Source organism: Accipiter gentilis, chromosome Z (assembly GCF_929443795.1).
Source record: "Accipiter gentilis chromosome Z, bAccGen1.1, whole genome shotgun sequence".
NCBI classification, from domain to species: Eukaryota; Metazoa; Chordata; class Aves; order Accipitriformes; family Accipitridae; genus Astur; species Astur gentilis.
Genome location: NC_064919.1, coordinates 69,288,350 through 69,309,928, shown reverse-complemented (window position 1 = coordinate 69,309,928; position 21,579 = coordinate 69,288,350). Strand labels below are relative to the sequence as shown.

General features: G+C 37.9%; 1 protein-coding gene across 1 annotated transcript in view; it reads right to left on the bottom strand.

Moving 5' to 3' along the window:
* ARL15 (ADP ribosylation factor like GTPase 15) overlaps positions 1–16,088 on the bottom strand; it is a 214,680-nt gene extending 198,592 nt beyond the window's left edge. Inside the window, exons 1-2 of the mRNA XM_049794747.1 lie at positions 16,027–16,088; positions 15,338–15,394 (exon numbers count right to left, since the gene is read on the bottom strand). Of these exons, the coding sequence (XP_049650704.1) occupies positions 15,338–15,391 (54 nt within the window). The 5' untranslated portion in view covers positions 15,392–15,394; positions 16,027–16,088. The remainder of the gene's footprint in view (positions 1–15,337; positions 15,395–16,026) is intronic.
* Positions 16,089–21,579: the final 5,491 nt, after the last annotated feature.

The window sequence follows — 21,579 nt, the reverse complement described above, 5'->3', positions numbered from 1 at the left end:
CTAACTAGCATAGCACCTCTTTAGCCCCATATATAATTGCTTTTAATTTCATTTATTAGTATTGTTGGCAACTAAGTAGAAGGTTATACACTAGAATAATCCTGTATTTCACAACAAGAAACATGAATTGAAGTACAACTCAGAGACTGCGTTTCAGTAAGAGAAGACCAAAACAAGCCTTACATGCCAGGGCAGAGGGGAGGGAAAAAAAGTACCAGTTCCATAAAAACACACCAAGCCCAACCAACCCTCAAAAATCACAACTGTTTAAGTCCTCACTAAACAGAGAATGTTTCTGTAAATTATCTCAATGTCATGATCACTGTAAAATGTATTTCATTTTATTAAACCACCATTCTGAAGTATGCATTCTGCTTTCAGGCTTTTTGAAAAGAACGTGTGCAAGACACTAAGTTCTAAAAACACAACATTTTCTTCCACATTTACAGAGGTACGTCTAAGAAAAAATTTGCATATAGCCAACTGCTCAAATTATTAGATAATCATCTCACGTGACACCACACAAAAGCAGCTCAATCTTGCATACTTGGGCTTTATTTTAAATAAAGATGCCATTCAAAATTAAGTCTTATAATAAAATATATAATAATAAATATATAATAATAAGATCTGTCTCTTTTTTAACTCTACAGTTCAGGAACTAGCCCAAAACCAAATTATTTACAAATGTTGCTCAAAAAAAAAAAATCAATAGAAATTTATTTCTTGGAAATGGATTTTCATTCATGTGGTTTTCATTGTTCTGAGTTTGCTTTTACCCTACTTTAAGCATTCATTCCACACTTCCACTTTGGGGGGTGGTGTAGTATTTTTTTTCTTCTCCCTAAACAACTTGCTGCTTCTTCTCTTTGCTCTTGAACTTCATTCCACTTCTGGTTATTTGTTGGGATCTGTTTTAAACAGGGGAATTAACATTAACTTTCCCCCAAAATGCAGCACTCAAACATTTATTCACCACACAAAACAATTTGGAACTGCTTCTCAGAGACTGTATACAGGCATTTCAAAGTCAGGAGATTCTAAAACCAGCTGCACAGTCTCATCTCTTAAACATACTGAACCAGCTGGATTTGACATAGCTCAGCTTTGCCATTTTGATAGTGACAGCACCAAAAATCATGTTCGTTGGCAAGTACTGCTATTTGCACCTTCAGCTCACAATGAGAGCACATTGGTGAGGGAAATCAAGAAACTGCCCTCCAAGAAAAATTACTGAATTTCTAATAGATTTTGAAACTTGTAATTCAAATGCAGTGGTAAGTAGGATCACATCATTAAACTACAAATTAAGAGAAAACCTTTGTTTTCTCTTGAGATTACAAACAATTTTGTAATTAATGTTATGTTAACATAACACTATGAAAGATAGCAAGAACTGTCTGAAGATCAAGTAACATCTGGAGCATGACCTCTAAAATTAATGCAATATTTTTTCATTAGAAAACCACTTATATTTGCATATACCTGCGACGTGTAGCTGAAAATTTTCCTAGCACAGTCAGAACATGCATATGACATCAACTTCATACAAGATCAACAAAAAGATGCTTAACTTTTAGGCATCCCAGAGCTATCTTGTTTTACACATGTTAAAATACCCATTTTATTTGCTGGTTTATCTAACTATCTTTTTTACTGCCACCCCTCAACTTTATGAGAGAACACCACAGCGTTACTGAAAGCTGAAGCCAAGCATAATTTGGAATTTTGAGGGCTATCTAACTCAACTTATCCTTCAAAATATGCAGCTACTTGTTCTTTAAGAAAAACATCTCTCTTGGAAATATTCATGTTTTCACAATATTTTTTGGCATTCTGACAGTGATACCTATTTCTTAGTGCACATTCTATGGCTACTGAGGGCATCTGAAAATTTAAAATAGACATTATACTTCATTTATTATGCAAACATAAAACAGACGGACCAGATACAGAATTTATTACGAATTATGTACCTAAATTAATATAAACAATTTTTTTTTTCCCCAACCGGCATGAGGATTTCTAAAAGCCATGAGAAACTACTTAAGCAAGTGCCTTTTGGATAAACTCCAAAGCAAACAAACCTGACAGAAAAGAAACTTTATAGACTGCAGATTAGTCTAAACAGAAACTTGAAAACTGTAGTAAGTAGAAAAGTGGACACCTTAACTGGTTTGAAATCTGTACTTTGTTTACTCCTTCAAATGCAGCAAGGGAATAAAGCTTCATTTCATATGAAGCAAAAAACATCTGAACAAACACCAATTATTTTGCTTTACAATTTAATCACCATAACCATATAAATGCCTATGCATAAAAAGTGAATTAACCTCGCCCTCTCTAATTCAAGCAAGAAAACATATTCTCACTGAAAGCCCTACAGGTCTTGCCTCTTCCTAAAAGCTTAACCAAACAAGAAATAATTCTATTAGACTGTAAATCCAACCAGGTAGACTGTCCTGGATCAATTGATAAGAGCCCTAGGGCTAACAGCCAGTCATTGGCCTTTGGTGGCATGCAAGCAGAATGTGCACTAAACTTAAAATTTGTTCAACTTTACCAGTTTTTGGCTGTAGAAACAAACAGCACTACCATCCAGAAAAATCACATATATTGACTTAACCCTATAAACAGATTTCCAGGTTCTACGTAGCAACTTCCTTACTGTTAAATCAGAAATAGAATGAGTTCCCTCTGTAAAAGATCACAGAGAACAGCTGCACTGAAAATAACTGGTCTGTAAGTAATACAAGAAGTTAAGACCTCTAATTTCATAGCAATTCAAGTTCCCTGTTAACCAATTACAATCCAATAATGGAAGCATTTACAATGCTTTTTCATTCAAAGTGTACTATTCTTCGGGGGAGAGAATCTTGTCACTGTAAAAACCATACCTTCCCAACTGCTACAGAGGAGGTGCTGAGTCACAACTGGTAAGTCTTATAACAAAGAGGAAAGAAAAAAAAATGTTGAATCTGTTTCATGGTTTCACCCACTATTCTAGGAACATCCAGGTATATTTGTGTTGGTTTTATTGGGCAATAGAAACAAGTGCTAACATTGGTGAAGCCCATCTTCTAAGAGTCCTTCCAGGTACCCTTGACAGAAGAGTGCCTACTCAGTAAGTGATCCTCATCAAGCAATGTAATACCTTCAGCATGAAAATGAGCTGCTTCTGAGTCCTGTTACATTAAAGTAAATAAGGCAAAAGAACAAAGGGGAGCTACAAAGCAGCACCTCTGAATTGTAACTTGCCACACAAATAACTCCTCACTCTGGTTGTAACTTTGGGGTTCTGTACTGAATGACCCATCTGTTAACTTACAGAAAGCTGAAAAGGCTTCAACAACCAATTTTCAAACAACAAAGGAACAGACTTTTCTACCTGTTCGCTATGTGTAAAACAAAGAGCTTAAACTGTAGCAAGAAAGATTAATAGGAGATTTAAGTTACGTGGTAGAAAAATAGTGTGTAGAAGAGCACAGCTAGTTGAGCTCAGGAAGAGATTGCCAGAGGAGATTACGGAATCTGTTGGGGGTTTTCAGAGAACCAGTCTGGTCAGAACTGGTTTGGCCATAGCTCATCCTGCTTCTGAGCCAGGGAAGAATTGGATGACTCTCACTCCTTTCAGACCTATTTTTATGATTGTATCATATGAATATGAAAAACAGAATCATTTGTGCACCAAGGCAGACCCTCTGTTTCTGAGGCTTCTTACAATTTACCAATCTGTGCCATGAAATCTTGCATCAGCAACACAATAATCCATTAATTCATCTGTCTATATAGCGTTTTTCTCTATTAAGCCCTTCTTTAAAAAGGACGCATTTCAACCTTGACAAACCCAAAACAGCCATTGAAAAGACCTTTACAGAAAGGCCTTCTTTGGTATCCCAAATCACTCTTGCAAAGCTCCACCAAGAATCAAAGCTTACTCTTCAAATAAGGAATCTGTTTTCAGTACAAAACACAGGCATAACCATCAGAAAGTCTTCAGAAGTAAGTGAAATCAAGTTTAAGAGCTAAGGAATACAGCAGTGCCCAGTGCCTAAACAGCAACACAAAGACCTGCAATAGTTCAATGTATTGAGCATATAACAGTAAAAATCTATATATGACTTGTATAAATAAATAAAAGTTTTGGCACCACATTTACTATGCACTCTCTCTTTTCAATTCTCCACTGAATGTTTTTTCCTTATTAAGAGCAGACGACCTTCCTTGCAGCAGTTGTTATGGTAAGCAGGCAATACACATGCTGAAACATAACAAATTTTTTAACAAAAATATTCTAGCAATGAAGGAAACAGGGGATCAAAAATAGAAAATCCTGAACCCTGGTCACATACAATATCACAGTTGGCATCTATGGAAAAAATGGTTACTTAATTAGAACCAGATGCTAAGCGAAAAAAGATGCCAGCTTATCTGGCACACCTATCTCACCTAAAGAAACCTTGAAAAGAAAGCTTGAAAGAGGTCAGGAGGAGGACAGAGTAGTGACAACATGAAATCAAATGGCATTCTTTGCAATATTATTCAAGAAATAGAGCAAATTACTAACATCTTCCTTCCTCAGGAAAGAGTTTCCTACACTATGGAATTTTAAAAGGGAAAATCCCTAACTCACACAAAACAAGTCACAAAACAAGCCTATCTTCTCTCAATTCAGAAACAGATTTTCAATCACAATATATTTTTCTAATCTTATCTAGAACTTGCTGTGGAATATCAGTAAATTGTTTGCATTTTACACCTCAGTTTACCCCACTGAAAAAAAATAAAATTAGCTTGTGTCTCATCAGGAAGTTTGAAAGTTCAGCCACTAGCTGCAACAGTCAGGAATACAAGCAGGGAGAATATTAAAACCATTATGAAGAAGAGTTGCACAGGCATTTCCAAATACATTCAGATTTCATACTTACTAAGAGCTTTATGCATATTCTCCATCTGAAGCTGATTTACTATCCTCTAGATTACTATTAGAAGGTGATAGCTTATATAAGATTAATTCGCATTACATTACAGGCTCAGCAGAACACACACCTAAAACCTCAGTTTCTTTTATTGTGGTTTTCTTGCTCATTATCCAACAGTCCTAGAGCCTTACACTTCCACTGACCCAGCATAGCTCATTCCACAGCAACCATTTTTCTACATATATATATACACATATATATTGGCCTTCTTATTCATGGGGTATTTGGATTTAGCACTCCATTTTATGACCCCCATGTTATTCTTGCCTGCAAGGCTGAGGTCTGGTATTTGGGGTTCTCATGCTCCTATAGACTCTGCTTTTTAATCTGCTATGTCAAGGTGTGCATTTCCACACGTGATCCCTTTCAGAGTTACCTTCTTGTCCAAAGTCAAGTGAGATGTTACAGTGAAAAGCATTTTAGAACCCTTGAAACCAAGGGCTACTTCCCTCTAACATCCCACATGACCCAACCTGCTCTTTTCAGCCTCTCGTAGTAGATTTGTTCTCTTCCACAGCAAATAAATTCAAGCAGAGAAAAAACAACACACAACTCTTAGCAAGGCAAAAGCATCTGAAATGCAAACCTTGATGTCAATAATCAAAAGTCTTTGTCAAGTTCTACTCTATAGTCTCGTTTCACTTTCCCTTCAACATTCCGGGATCTTTTGTCTATACAGGTTCAACTTCACAACCAATCCCACCTTGTTTTCCACATGTGGCACAGAACTTGCACAGTTTACACACACACTGCAGTGCTTGATACATTCCCTATCTGCCTGTAGCCTGCTTGTCACAGTGGAGACTACGCTAGGAATAGAACAGAGCATCAACCTCTGTCGGGCCTCCACGTCTGACCCTATACAGAGCAGTTATTACTTAAGAGTATATAATCCACGGAAATGCACTGGAGTGTCTTCCACATAATTCAAGATGACAGCAAAATGAAGTAAGCAAATCTTCAAGAGAACACTAACACAACACAGGCCTGACTAAGAAACAAAATCTCCCATGTTTTGGAAATATATGCAGTTTTAGAATCAGGGAACAAATCGTCATCTTCCTTAAGTTGAAGTGTATGTTGTCTGACTACATTACAGTGTGAACAGTGCTTTAAAAAACTGTTATTAATGGTATTTGAAGGAAAGAGATTCTAGCACACAATTTACCTCAAAATGTTTCATCTGCATACACACCCTTCCACCACCACCACTCAGCCCAACAAACAACTGGAGAAGTAAAAACACTCTGTGCTAAAACTGGAGGCAATTAATAAAGCAACACCAAGAAACAAGTCTGAGGTACAGGGGAAGTGAGTTGTACAGAATAAAAACCATTATTTTTGTCAGTGGCAAGAAGTCTGATCTAACAGAGAACACCAGGATGAAGTAGAATGACATCAGAGAGGTGAAGAACACAAATGTGATGCTTAAGGGACAACTGAACAGGATGGGAGTGTAGGAAATAGATAAAATAATGAATAACTGAACTGTGGCATGAAAGAGAAAAGACAGGGACAAACACTAGCAGATTATATTGAGGTAATTCCGTAAGTAGCTGAACCAAAAAAACCTTAAACATGCAGAACCACACCACCTGGCTGATGTTCAGGAGTTTTGAGGAGGAGAGGAGGGAGTTATGCATGTTTACCAAACCAGGTAACCGACACACTGCTGCAGAACAGTCAGAGATTAAGAGTATTTGGCTTCAACCTTGTGCTAGCTAGAAATGCTGCAAATGAAATCACCTCTGTGCAGTCTTGCAGCTCTTCTGCCATGTCTTTTTATCTCAAAGAGGACATACACATGTATTTCATATGACTTGGCCTGAGGAAGGCCCCTGCACTGCACTACACGTTTCTCTTCAATGAAGAAGCAAACATACTGAAAGCACACAGGAGTACTGCTCCTCAAAGAGCAACAAGAAGATAAGTAAAAAGGGTAGGTTATGTTTTGGCCTGAGGTGCAATATTTAATAAAATAACTGCACAACAGATAATTTGTGCTCATGTGCTCTTAATGAGGACATCAAAAGGGTTGAGTCAAACAAGGTGGGTCTAGCATTTTAACTGTTAGTATTAAATACAGCTAAGAAATTGAAGTTGCAAGTTTGGGAAGCCTTGGAACAAATACTGCTGCAAATGGAGGTACGAGACATTTGCCTACATTCACATAGGCGATTGTGACAATACCAGAAACAGAATTTTACAGTGTTGGTTATAGCATGCCATGTGATAGCTTTCCAGGACACAAGACATCCTTGGTATCACTTCTCACATCTTACCAGTTCCTAGAAGTCTGTTGCCCAGAATGGCATTTGAGATGCTAATACACTTAATCACTCAAAAGCTACCTTTTCAAATATAAGCATGTATATTTATACACATTCATACCAGTGGAAACATTGTATGAAGTTACAGTATCTATTAAACACTGTCATTTTCTGCTCTTCAACAACATAATACCCAGCAACATAAATCCATTAAAAATTCAATGCCAATTTGTATTATATAAATCCTTGCCAATAAAAATCAAGTGGCACTCTTCAAAGGTCTTCATATTACAGAATATAAATAGGTTTAAGATTTCTGTGAAATATAATCAAACTGATCAAAATACAAACATTGCAATACAAGGCTGATCTAAAAAGGGCTTTTTACTTTAAAAGGATCTAAAGGATGCTGTAGAGCAGCCTTCCCAAAAGCATTTATGGCTTTAATTACACATGGACACAAAAGCATTTTGAAGGCAGCAGACTATTATTATAAAAAAGGTGTAGCACCAAGAAATTCAGCAGACCACTTTCCAAACTAACTTCAACACCTGAGTAAACATTTTCAAATTTATGGTGAGGAGAAAGATTAAAAACTCCAAGGACAGATATATACTAATGGAGAAAATCAGAAGGGTCTTTTCCGAAAAAAAAAAGCTAACTCATAACAGATGAAATTTTGTGGCATTTGATGCACTTCCCCTTTTTTTTTTTTTTAATCTACTATCCACTTGTATGACTTCTTCCCTTGAGAGACCTATTCTTGAACAAATGCAGGATGTCTTCAGAAAACAGAGTTGGAACTATTTACAGTAGTAATCATAATAGTAACATATCACTGATGCCCTCAGGATACAGTGCAAGCATATTCGTAGGGAAAAGCAGTCTTTTATCAGTCTAAGGTAAACAGACAAGCTTTTCAACTCACAGTATCAAAACAAGTCTAAGACCTGATGAACAGACTGATCCCACTCCTGCTGTAACATGACGTCTTGTGAAAAAGGTAATTATCCTGCAAGAAATATAATTTCTAATAAAATGTGGTTGTGCAGCTGCTGTTAAAGGCAAACACAGACCAACCAGAAACAATCTACAATTCATTACTCAAAAGCATCACCACTTTTGGGAAGAGTATAACAACAAAACAACAAATACAACTAAAATAGCTGTATGCAAATACTATAAATGGTATATACTACTGATACTTACTATTTCCACTTGCAAATCACCTGTTAGATTCTTACTTACACAACTGTACAGAGGGTGTGACTGCACACACACAGAGCAGTGCATGCAACTTTTAGCACAATCATAGGGCAACCTTTCACCACAATTAGAATTGCCCAGCCAGACTCCAGGAATCCTTACAAATTAACTTGATTTTTGCAAACCTCAAGGCTATGCACAGTCCCAACCTCTGGACTATAGAATGCGAAAGAAAAAATTCACTTTCACTGAAGAGCCATTTCTAGTCTTTTTGCCTCCTCAATAATTCAAATGATACAGCTACGTGCTGGGTTTGTACACTTGCCACTTAGTAATTCGACATGCCCCACTGCCATCTTTCTGAATCCACAGTCACAGGGCAGCTCAAATTTCAAGCATGTGGTATGTTTTATAGGAGATTGTCAGGACTTTGAATACCTTTGCTTTGCAATGTAATTGCAATTTACATTTTAAATCTATCATTCATTTAAAAGAATTATTTTTTATTTTTATAATTAAAGAGGCTACTTTGCAAACTGTACAAAAGAAGGATGCTCAGCAGAGGCCATCAGAAAAATTCCGTGCTCACACAATCACCCCCTGCATCACTTGAGCCTACAGGAGTAGTTTATCTTTCATGCAGACCAGCCACTGAAGGCCAGCCACTGAAGGCAAAACATGACTTTTTGCCAGTAAATTACACAGCTATTTTCTGGAAAGACAGCAACACTGAAGATCAGGAATCCTGACTTCCAAAGGGAAGATGCAAAACAGTGTTTATGTACAGGATAACTAACCACATAGCTTTGATAAATACAAGTGAACAGCAACTTGTCTGAACAGGAAAGATTTGAGACTCTTGTAATGAGGATCTGAGCTTTCTTCCTAGTCCTCCCTAAAGTTAATGGTCTGTGGAACAACACTGCTGTTTTCTACAGCAGGAAGGGGCCATGGACAGTAGAGACTATCAGGAGGAACACAACCTGAGCTCATGAGGTTCCTAGCTCAGGACGAAGCTCTATCTGCAGGCTGCAAGTTTGTCAAACAGACATTTCATTCTGACACAAAGCAACAGGTCAAAGTGGCAAACCATACCTTTTCCAGTGATATCAATTAGTAGTTGCCAGAGGTTGTCAAAGGGCTGTAAGTACAGTGAGTATTACTTAATAGATCAGGGAAGTAATGCTGTCACAACAGCATTTGGTTGGACCGACCTGCTGAGCTCTTTGAGCAGGTAACATTAGCTCTGGCCACAAGGAGAGGCTGCTCAGCAATTTTGACTACAGTTTACTGTAACCAGTGAACTCTGCGAAGAGAAAGGGTAGAGATTTGTATTCTGATCCTCACTCCTGGCCCAGCCTTGATGATTTCCCACTTCACCTGCCCTTACTTTCCCCATTTGGGAAAAAACAAAAAAGTCACAATTCTTTCTTTATTTCAGAAAAGTAGAAAGAAAAGTCTCATAGCAAAAAAATCCACAGTGTATCCAACATTCACATGCACAAAACAACACGTGCATCAGAACATTCTGCAGCTCTTTCTCCTGTTTAGGTAGGTAGCAATGCACACCACAACCAGCATGGTTCAAGCAGCTTGACTAGAGATTTGCAACAACAAACAGGACATACTCACATCAGCTGCAAGTCACTGCCAAGACTCTAGTGATAGCAAACACCTTTTATTTAAGGCTAGAAGTAGAAAATATATTTGTACCTTTCATTTCCAGCAGTCTACCCACAGAGTATCAACAGTGATTGTGAATGGAATTGTCCACATTTCCCAAAGGGTAACACATAAAAGAATTTTTTCCTGCTGCCCTTTTGTGCCTTTGTTTTGCTGCTCATGTCAAGGACACGACATGGGAAAGGGAGGAGTAGACAGGATATGCTATATGAGCACTGTTATTACTTTAACTTTGCATTTTCCAATGGGAAACCACATCGGGGAGGGGAAGAGTCTCACAGGAAGCTTTCCATACTGTAAGTCACAGGCGGGCTCCTGAACTTTCCACACATGTTCCCATCATTACCTCCTATTCCGTGACTGCCTTTAGTTATTGCCTCAGTTGGTTTCTCTTCTCTTAAAGACCTTCCCCTCCGCCACTTCATGGATAAATATTACTTCTGTTTTGTTCTAATGTCGGGCAAATTCCTTGGTATACCAGCTGTTTCCAGTCAAACCATTTCAAGACATGAATTTATCATTATAAACAAAGACAAATGTAAATTAATCCAAAGTAAACCAGGGAACTAAAAGCACATTTGCATCATTTACTATACTTACCATATATAAACTATAGTAAGCACAGTTGTATAAATGCATCATTTACTTCCACATCTTACTGCACAAATTCAAGCCAAGCAAGAGGCTACTAATACCAAAACATCCATTAATCATCATTTTCAGGAAGAAGATGCCAACATTGATGCAACACTGCTAGAGTGCATCACTTTTGCCATACACAGCATCTGCAAAGCAGAAAGCTCTACAGAGAGCTTCTTGTTATCGTTTTGTTTTTAAATGTTTTCTAATTGTTTATCTATTGATGACATTATTTGCAATCAAGGAAAACTGTTGCTTTCCAATTTCCTGAGAAGGGAAATGTTGTTTTCCAGTATTTTTCTTTCTAATGCATACCAGCAAAGGACTACACTTCCACTAAATCTCCTTAGTTTTTCTGAATGGTTCTCACCACTGAAGGGGCTTCTGTCCTTGTTATCCAAAACAACAAGTGATAGGAAAATTACTTTTGGCTTATTCCTGGAGTCATACTTAGGGGGTAGGGAGAAGAAAGAATACCTTACTACCCTGTTCAAAAAAACAGCAAATAGTTGAGAAGAAAAAAGTCTCAAAGCCTAGTACAGCATATGAGAGAACCTTCCAGAGAAAATGTGTAGGCATACAATCAAGCACACCATTTCTGCGTTGAGTCCGAAGCATCTATAAAGGCGGCAAACACACCATTATAAAAGACAACAAACTTTGGATTATTTTTCCTCTGAGGTTCATGTAGGTTGAAATCTCCATCATTATTTTATTAGGATTTTTACCTGGCTAAGAAAATTAAATCAGAAACGGAAAGGAAGTTAATGATAATATAATCATAGAATCATTTAGGTTGGAAAAGACCTTCAAGATCGAGTCCAACCATTAACCATGCCCACTAAACCATGTCCTGAAGTACCCTGTCCACTCGCTTTTTTAGTATCTCCAGGGATGCTGACTCAACCACTTCCCTGGGCAGCCTATTCCAATGTCTGACAACCCTCTCAGTAAAAAAAAAAAATTCCTAATATCTAACCTAAATCTCCCTTGCCTCAACTTGAGGCCATTTCCTCTTGTCCTATCTCCAACCACGTGACAGAAGAGACCAGCACCCACCTCACTACAATCCCCTTTCAGGCAGTTGTAGAGAGCGATAAGGTCTCCCCTCAGCCTCCTTTTTTCCAGGCTAAACAACCCCAGTTCCCTCAGCTGCTCCTTATAAGACTCATGCTCTAGACCCTTCACCAGCTTTGTTGCCCTTCTCTGGACACGCTCCAGCACCTCCATGTCTTTCCTGTAGTGAGGGGCCCAAAACTGAACACAGGACTCGAGGTGCGGCCTCACCAGTGCCCAGTACAGGGGAACAATCACCTCCCTGCTCCTGCTGGCCACGCTATTTCTGATACAGACCAGGATGCCGTTGGCCTTCTTGGCCACCTGGGCACACTGCTGGCTCATATTCAGCCAGCTGTTGACCAGCACCCCCAGGTCCTTTTCTGCCAGGCAGCTTTCCAGCCACTCTTCCCCAAGCCTGTAGCGCTGCATGGGGTTGTTGTGACACAAGTGCAGGACCAGCACTTTGCCTTGCTGAGCCTCATACAATTGACCTCAGCCCATCGATTCAGCCTGTCCAGATCCCTCTGCAGAGCCTCCCTACCCTCAAGCAGGTCGACCCTGCCTCCCAACTTGGTGTTGTCTGCAATGATAAGCTTTCCTACAAGCTGTCATATGCTTAAAATCTCCACAGTCATGAAGATTCAAGAAGCAATTTATCTGCCTGTTCCCACACTTCCAGTTGACGCATCTGACTCAGACACTTGTATGGTGGAAGAAGAAGAAATGTGTCTGAAAAGACTGGTACTTCTGCCAGAAGGTACTAGCTGTGTAAAACACACAGAGGAAGTGGAGTTTTATGTTGGTTGGTTGGCTGTTTTTTTTAATCCCCAAAGTTTTCACTTAAGTTTATAATAATATTTTCATTTTAGGATACACATCGTTCAACTTCAGCTCCTTACAAATATCTATAGTTTTTATATTAATCACCTTTGCTTCTCTACTCCCCCCTTTGAGGGTATACACTTCTATGTAATCTCATCTGGTTTAATTCCCCAAAATGGTCATCACATCTCCTTCTGTGCTCTTGCAAAGATCTATGTTTTTCCAAGCTCAAGACAACAAAGTTTCATCCTCTTAGTCATGGTAGCTGAAGGCGGCATGGCTCTTTTGCCACAGATAACTATATAAACCCTGCTTCCATCTCATAATCCGCACAGGCCTGCAAAGCAAGAAGCCTATTTAATGGAGTAGTACAGCTGAAGTAATGGGTCCTCAGGAGTGTTACTGATAAGCAGCTTGAGAACAGACTAACAATTGAGATGCCTGTAGTCCAAAGGACTAAGAGCCTTTGCAAAATACTTGCAGCACTGTACAAAGAGGACTGAGGATGTGCAGAACATGAAGTGTCCAAGTAAAACAGTACACACTGAAGACACGGTACTGGTAAGGACTGGCATTTGAGAGACTGCTTAGCTTTTGGATAAAAACCAATCAATTAACAACAACAAAAATCTATTAAATCTGAATAACAGCATGCAGTAGAAAGCACACAGTACAAGATATAAGGAATTAATTAAATGGGAAATATGAATGGAGTTCTGTGATTTGCTTCTTGACATCAGTATGGAGCACCATACTTGGTAGCTGCCAGACTGCTCGCATACCTCAGCAACAAATCCAGTGACTTAGTTACATGACAGAGCATGAGCAGTGCAAAGGGAGAACTATCACACTGCATTGCTGCATAGCTCTCACTTCGGCAGGCCTCCACCTTTACTCTGACACCAAAGCTGTCCAAACCCACTCTGCAGTCAGATCACCTGAAACTCTCCTTTCCAGTGACAGGCATTCCTATATAAGCAAGTACTCTCAGCACCTAGCATTTTCCTAAAGGAACTATTTTAGCCCTCAAATGCACCTTACATGGGATGCATGTCCTCCCTCTACACTGTGGCCACAACAGTGCACCTCTGGATGCTCTGAAGCCTAGTCATCATCCTCTTCACCTTCCTCCCTTAAGTACCAGCAGTCAATAAAATCAGTTCCTTCCAGCATTTTCACAAATGAAGCTAGATCTTTTTATTTTGTAATTTAAAATGTTTGATGAAATTAAATATTAGCTGCCCAAAAGGTCACAATGAGGTATCAGTTACTAAACTATCACTATAACTGCAGCTACCACAACTTTGCAGTGCACTACAGTATACGCACTACACTTACCTATTTTAAACTAAACCAGAACCAATTATTGTCAGAGGCTATATTTTGCTATACATTATAACTGCTTATACCCAATTCTGCACTACACGGCATTTATACTTGGACATCCTCTCAAATTAATTTGGACAGCTTACTACAGCCTTCTAAAGAGCTGGCAGATGGCTTGTATACCTTGCAGCCATTAAAACCTCATACTATAACCTTCTCTGATCCTTCAAGATAAGCATACTCTTATCACATAGGCATTTAAAGAGAGAAAGTCTTCCTAAGGAACTTAAAATACCACAGGAAAATATGCCTTTGACTTTGCAAGTAGCAGTTTCCTTCATGAGAATTTTGTCCATATTGCCCAAATCTGTTATTTTCTATCATTTAGAAAATAGTCTTTCAGATGTTGAAAACAAAATGCACGCAAATGGCACAGGAAAAAAATTCAAGCAGATATTAAACCCTACATGGAACCAAATTCTGAGATAAAAGCAAATGTTAAGCTTTGCAGTTCTGTCCTCAGGTAAGACTTACTGGTGGTACATAGTCCTCACAGTTCTTCAAAAGTAACCTACTTTTGACTGTACAGCCTAACAGAACAGGAAGTGGTATGTGCCAGGCTTCCTCCTGAAAAGTATTAACAGTAGGAGCAGCACTCTCACTCCAAAAGCTCCAGGATTTGAAGCATGATTTGAGCAAGTGTCTTATACTTTGTGTAAGCTCTCTGCTTACACAATGTTATATTAAACAATTAAGCAGAGCTTACACAATGAATTTCTATGAAACACGCCATTCAACTGTTATCATTAATTGGAACGACTGGGAGCAGCAAAAAGAGTAACAGCATATTAGGGACATATGTTTGAAGTAAACCTCATATTTCTTTTATATAACGTAATTAACATTTGGGAAGTTTAACCTAACAGCATTTGGAAAATATTAAGGCACTCCAGACAGTATGTGCATTTAGCTAACACGCTTTAATATATGACATTACTCAAACATCATGGATATTTAAAAGCAAATGTATACAAACCCTTCAGCAATTACATTAGGCTAGAATTCTCAGCAGCTGATACATATGAATTCTAAATTTTCTTATAGCTTAAGAGGTTGGCTGAATTTTTCTTTACCTTTTTAATTAAGAAGTGGAGAATACATTCTCTGTCCTGGTATTACTAACTCTTTGACAGGACAAAACCATGCTGTAGTCTGTTTATGCAAACTAATATGACAAATCCCTTTTGCTAACTGCACTGCTTAATCCTGATCCCAAAAAACTAACTTCTTTTCACTCAAATGGCATTAACACTAAAAAAAATTATTTAGTTAGTTGGAACATTGCCTTACCGTGTAAATGCCAATTCTACAAACAGCAAATGAGAGCTGGATACATTCAGACATAGTCTAAAGAAATTAAAATAAAGACATTACCAAGAATGCTATTTATTAAGAATTAGTTTTTCTTCCCATCTCTCCCCTCTCCCCTGAAAAAACCACCTCATGGTATATTACTTTTTTTTCTGCAAGGCCATATTAAACACGGTGAGAAAAATGCCATATAAATTCAGATTATGCAGATACCTACCTTTCATACGGAAAGAGCTACCAACACCATTACACTTACTAATTCAGTATTTCATTATAGGCCTCAAATTACCTAATGCTCCCCAAAATGCCTGTACAGAACATTAACATTTTGCATGCAAGCTTTCAGTCCCATCTACTCTGGTTTAAAAACAACCTGCAAGAGACATTTTAATAGAGCAATGTGCTTTTTGGCTTCTTAGTGGACTATAAAGAGCTTCGATGTTTAGATACTATAGTCCTTCTCTCATTGTATCATCATTCAAATTCTCTTCCTCTGTATATCAAAATAATGCATGTAATTTGATGTTCCCACATTTCTGAAGTCATACTCCTTTAGTTTTCTGAGATTTTCATGTTCAGAATAGAACTCTCTACTGTATTGAATATTTTATTTACTCTGCTCTTACAGCTGTGAATAATCATGTTAAAAGTTTTTACCCTCAACTCACTCAACTTCCAATATGTTGTGGTGCCACAATTCTATGTCTTCTGCAGTCACCCAGAGAGGCTGAGGATGGACTATGAATTTCTGATGAAACAGATGAAAAACACCTTCTTTAAATAGCATAAAGAAGCCAGATAATAAATGCAATTCCCTAACATCAAAATAAAACCTATTGTAGGCTTGCCATTTTTTGTATACAGTCAGGTACAATAACCAGGCTTACAATGATTTATTCAGAAGAGTAGTTGAAGAATTACTTTAAGTAAGGTATCTGAGAAGTCACTGTAGGCAAAAATTAAAGCAATCAAGTGGAACACTTTTACTATATGTTTAAGAAGTTCAGACATCATCTGCATGTATGTTAAGATGTGGAAGGTGAAGTGCTGAATGCTACAGACTTTTAGAAGTATCAGTGAAAACTTTTTTTTTGGCCTCTGCTTTCTAACCTCCACCCCCCCCAAAAAAAAAACACAATTGAATTACCCATTCAATTAGAATTGTGACTTCAAAAATTAAAAGAGCAGCTCTTATGAATTATGAGTAATAAAAAAATGTGTACCAACATTTTTCTTCTTCTGTAACTGTCACATTTAAATTTTAAACAAACAGTATTTCACTGTGTCTGAAAGTCAAAAGGCACAGCACAAAAACCTGAAAGCAAACTTCAACAGCATGCTTTTCTTTTCTTTTCTTACTGGAAGCAATTTAGAATATTATTACCGACAAGGAAATGCTGCTTCAAAACACCGTTTAAATTGCCAGGGTATTTTTCTTTTTTTTTTTTTTTTTTTCAGCTTTCAGAACAAACATCCAATTCTGTGACTTGTGCTCTGAGTTTCCCACAGAAGAAAAGTCACAGAAAAATAGGAATAGAACTGACTTTGAGAAATCCTATGTTACAGAAAGCGGTGGGGTGGGGTTATAAACCATACCCAGACCCCTCCTGACAGTATTTGCAGACCTTGTTCCAAAGGTTCCAGGGATGGATGACTTCCCCAAGCAATCTAGCCTAGTGCTTCATTACCCACCCTACTAGAAAGTTTCCTAATGTTTAACTTGAGTCTACTGCTGTTTAAGCCCATACTTAAACACAGGGTGATACAGTGATTTGTATTTTCAGTATCGTGACAGATTCTACATTGATGGTAGACACAATTTTATATACAAAGTAAAAAATTATTATAGATGGCAAGGGAAGTAAAGATGCAGCAGCAGCAAACCATTAGCTTCTCAATGTATATAGTTTGCTTTTATTCTAGACAAGCACAGCATTATAAATTGTCTTCCTTTTTTAATTTTTGTTCAGTACTTCCAGGCTATACATTCATGGGAGAACTAAGCTGCAGTTCAAATTCCCCAAATAGTGCCTGTGGACACTTTCTTCAGTAGAAAAAAGCAAGCTACATCTGTGTTACCTTACTCATCTGTTGTTGGATTTGCTACTATTAATGTTTTGAAATCAACAAGCTACTAAAAGGCATGAATTCTAAAATCATCTCCCCTTCCTACTGTCACATACAGTACCAGTGAATGTTTCCCCTATGCATTCCCCAATGAAATGTTAAGCGAATCCCTTCCCCAAGCCTCCAAGAAAATGCTTATGATCTGCAGTCTATAGTGTTAAAAAAGCTTATTAGTTTCAATGCTGTTCTTAGCTTCTCTCTTATATTCAGCCCTCCCCCCAAAAAAAATTTACATTCCCCCCCAGTATTATTTCAGTTTAATCACTGAAAAAGCATCAGGAACTTATATAAATAATTAGAAGTTTAGTGATACTATCCTACAGACTATCACTCTGATCACTGAATTACAACATATATGATAATCTGCTGCTACAATGGGGAATTTATTCTTGATACTTTTAATCATTCATTACTTTGGTTTTGCAACTTATTTTGGAACATACAATCAGGGAACAAAACAATTGTTGGAGAATTTGCATTTAATTTACTTACAGTTTATTGTTGCTTTCTGTAAGGATTTTACATGGTAAGCATGAAAGTAAAAGAAAAAAAGTCATGTAAAAATATACCTACAAAGATTAGAAAAGAAAGATACCTTGTTTGATACAATTCTACAAAGACTTATTCTTAACACAAGCCATTTAACATGCCTAAAGTGAGAAAAGCAGTCATCAGATCAAATATGTCAAACAACACAAGCATGCATCTCTGCCAGTAGGCATTCTTCTGCTTATGCAAAGGGTCATCTCACAAACATTAAATAATTTCTCCAGTTGGAAACTAAACTTATGGCTAACACATATTTGCCCCAAACTTTGTTATTTTAATTATATGTTGTAAAAACATGACTCTTCATAATGACTTAGATGTCTGCCTTGCAGCTGTGCAACCTTTCATTCACAACAAGCATTTGTCTGCCCATTTTTTCAAGCATTCAGCTATCAATACAAATAGTAGTACAAAATAATTTGCGTATTTGGTGTTTAAAGCAAAACAAAAAACCTCATACAGCTCTGACACAGACACACAGTGGTCTGCAACTGCACAATTTGTTGGTTTAATATCTATATCTTCAGCAAATACAAAATTAAATTCCTACCCATAATATTTACAAGAGAGCAAATTTTGAAGAGATTAATTAGAGCATGTTCTGCAACTGATCACTTTAAAGCTGCAATCACCAAGTTAAAAGCACTAGTTTCAAGAACCTTGGTGGGCAAAAGGGGAGGAGGGATCCTAATCAGCTTCTCAGAAAAGGCACATAAGGCTTAACACCTTACACAGAACTGCAGGAGCTGGGTATTCTCAATTCTGCCAACCAACAGAAATACTCACCTTGACCTCAGCTTGTTTCACCATAATCCTAAATAAATTACAGCACTTAGTTCCAAAACCACAAAACTACAAAGCAATATGAGAGAAGGAAGTTGTTGGGTTTCTTCTGGTGATATGTTTCTTCAGTAAAATAAAGATTAAGATGCCCTCCTGCTCGTTTATAAAGAAGTGGTCCACCCCAGTAATCACTTGGAATTACCGGACCTTCCAGGCAAAGCTTTTCTGCTTCCATTCTTATCTGCAACTCCTTCAGTGCCTAAGAAATGTGAAAATTAGCAATGCAAGTGTAAACAATATGCAGATTTTAAGGTACCTATATGTTTGGAGCCTGAAAGAAATTCTCAGTGCTTATGTGTTTTAAAGGACACATAGGTACCCAAAATCACACACAACTATGCTACAGTACAGGTAGCAGGAACTTTGACCAGAACTGCTGTTTGCTAAGCCTGTGTACTGAGCTCCAAGTAGTAAGAAACGCAAAGGCTCCTTTTTCTGCACAAGACGTCACAGACCTCTAGCACATTCCATTAATAACATTTCTAATTTAAACTCCCCAAATTCTTTTTTAATACAGTTCTCAGGATAAAAGACACAAAATATTTTCATATTCTCCTTTAATGATGAATAATTAGATTTTTAAAATACCAACCTTCTTGAACATAATCATTAGAAAAATAATTCTGAGTTTAGAGACTAGAAGAAACCTGATGCTGATAGAAAGGCAATGATATGCAAACAGGAAGTAGGACTGGATCCAAGAACTCTCTTGTCATCATAAAAAGTAATCAAGTGGATGTACCAGAGAACAATGGTCTCCCCTCTTTTCAGTAATATTCTCACTAGAACAGTTTTCCACAACTGTTTCCCAGACTGCAATGGTTCTGACAGAGAAAGATGCAGATTAGCCAACAAAAAATTAATAGCTGCAGGAACAGCATAGACATTTGTCAAGAATTCTGTACCTTTTCCCCAGTCTTGGTGAAACCTGAAATTATGCAAGTTTCTAGGTAAGAATAAAGCACTGGGAGAAGGGATCACTCACTGTAGAGTGCATCATCACTCTGCACTCTACACAGGATGTCAATTCAGTTTCAGGTTCACTCAGTATTGTGGGCCTTACATATAAAGTCATAAATTGGTTAGGATACAAATGTTGGAAGGCCAATAGCCTCTGCTCGTATGTCAAGGCAGCAGCTCCAAGCAAAAGGAACACTTTAGCTACATGTCCCTGGAGCAGATTAAGTATCTTCATAAATCCCTCTGAATAAAAAGTCTCACCTGCGCAGTCAATGCAATTCTGCTTACACTGGGGACTGCTCCTGGACACTATCCAGAGTACCTCCATTTTCTAACTGAAGTTTCCTGTTCTGGAACTAGATCTAGCTGTCCACTCAATGAGGAGGGATGGAGGTTTTTAGGACACAGCATAAGCACCAGGACATACAGGGAATCATATCTCATGGACACATCCTCAAGTTCCAGCAATCCCAGCTTCAGGATCTCCACAAACCTACCATCGCATCTGAACATCATGTTTAATACTCCCCTGCAATGGACCTGTCTTCCAAGATACTGTACAAATTCACCGTCTACTCATTTTGGCCTCCCTAACGTTACTGCACAAGTGAGACACAGAATTCAACTATACTCGCAGGAAAAAAAAGTTCCTGGATTGTAACTGTCATGGAGTTCTTCTATCGGGAGAAATTACTTATTGCCTATTCACCCTCTCTTCATGATTTCAAACATGCCTATGATATTGACTCCCCACACCATTCAGCTGTCTCTTCTTCAGACTGAAGGGCTATAACTATTTAATCCCTCCCTGTATGGAAGCAATTGTTTTCTTACAATTACCATGTCATCCTTCTCTGTATCTTCTTTGGTTTTACAATACTCTTGCTTGAGATGGTACAGCCAGAAATGTAGCATTTAAGACAATAGCAAACTGTACATTTAAGCAGTGCAAAAATGAGATTTCTCCTTCTTGTTCCTTCTTAATACTCTGAACTTGTTGACAGACATTGGGGTTGAGGTGACATTTTAAAAAAGGATCCTCTTTCCCTTTCCTGAGCCCCGATGGTATTTTAGAGCCTATCCATGCAACTGTATTGTGACTTCTGCTATAAATATACGCAACTTTGCATTTACCAACACTGAATTTCATCTGCCATTTTATTACCAATATCAAGAGGGGTACTATGATTTTTTTCCCAGGTTTAATGTGCACTCTTAATATTTGTCTCTGCATCAGCCCATCCAAAGCATATGCAGTTTATACAACTAAACACAAACACTAAATTCCCTTGTAATGCCTGCATTCTCTTCTCCCTCTTATTCACTGCCACAGCAGCTCTATCGATGCTCATTTATGAAACTTACTATTGACAGTTTACAGAACGATTACTTCATTTTTAATTGCTTCAAAGTTTGTCATCTCCATTAGAGGCAAACTCATATAAAGGAAAACTAGGCAGTAGCTGCTGTAAAAGCTAACAAAACATAGAAAACAGATACTTCTTCCATCCAAAACCTCCAAGTCATAACAAGAAAAAAAAGCCAAGTCTGCAAACTCACTTCCCCCATATCAACAGTTCCTACTGGCTCTTGGATGCCATCTTGCTCCCCCAGACTCTCCAATGTCAAAAACTAATGTGGTCCTATGAACAAATTTTTCTTCTACTGCTCCACCAAAATATATACCATAAAAGCAAAGCTTTGTACAAAGTTTCATGTTCTTCTTGCTGTTTGTCCTTCAA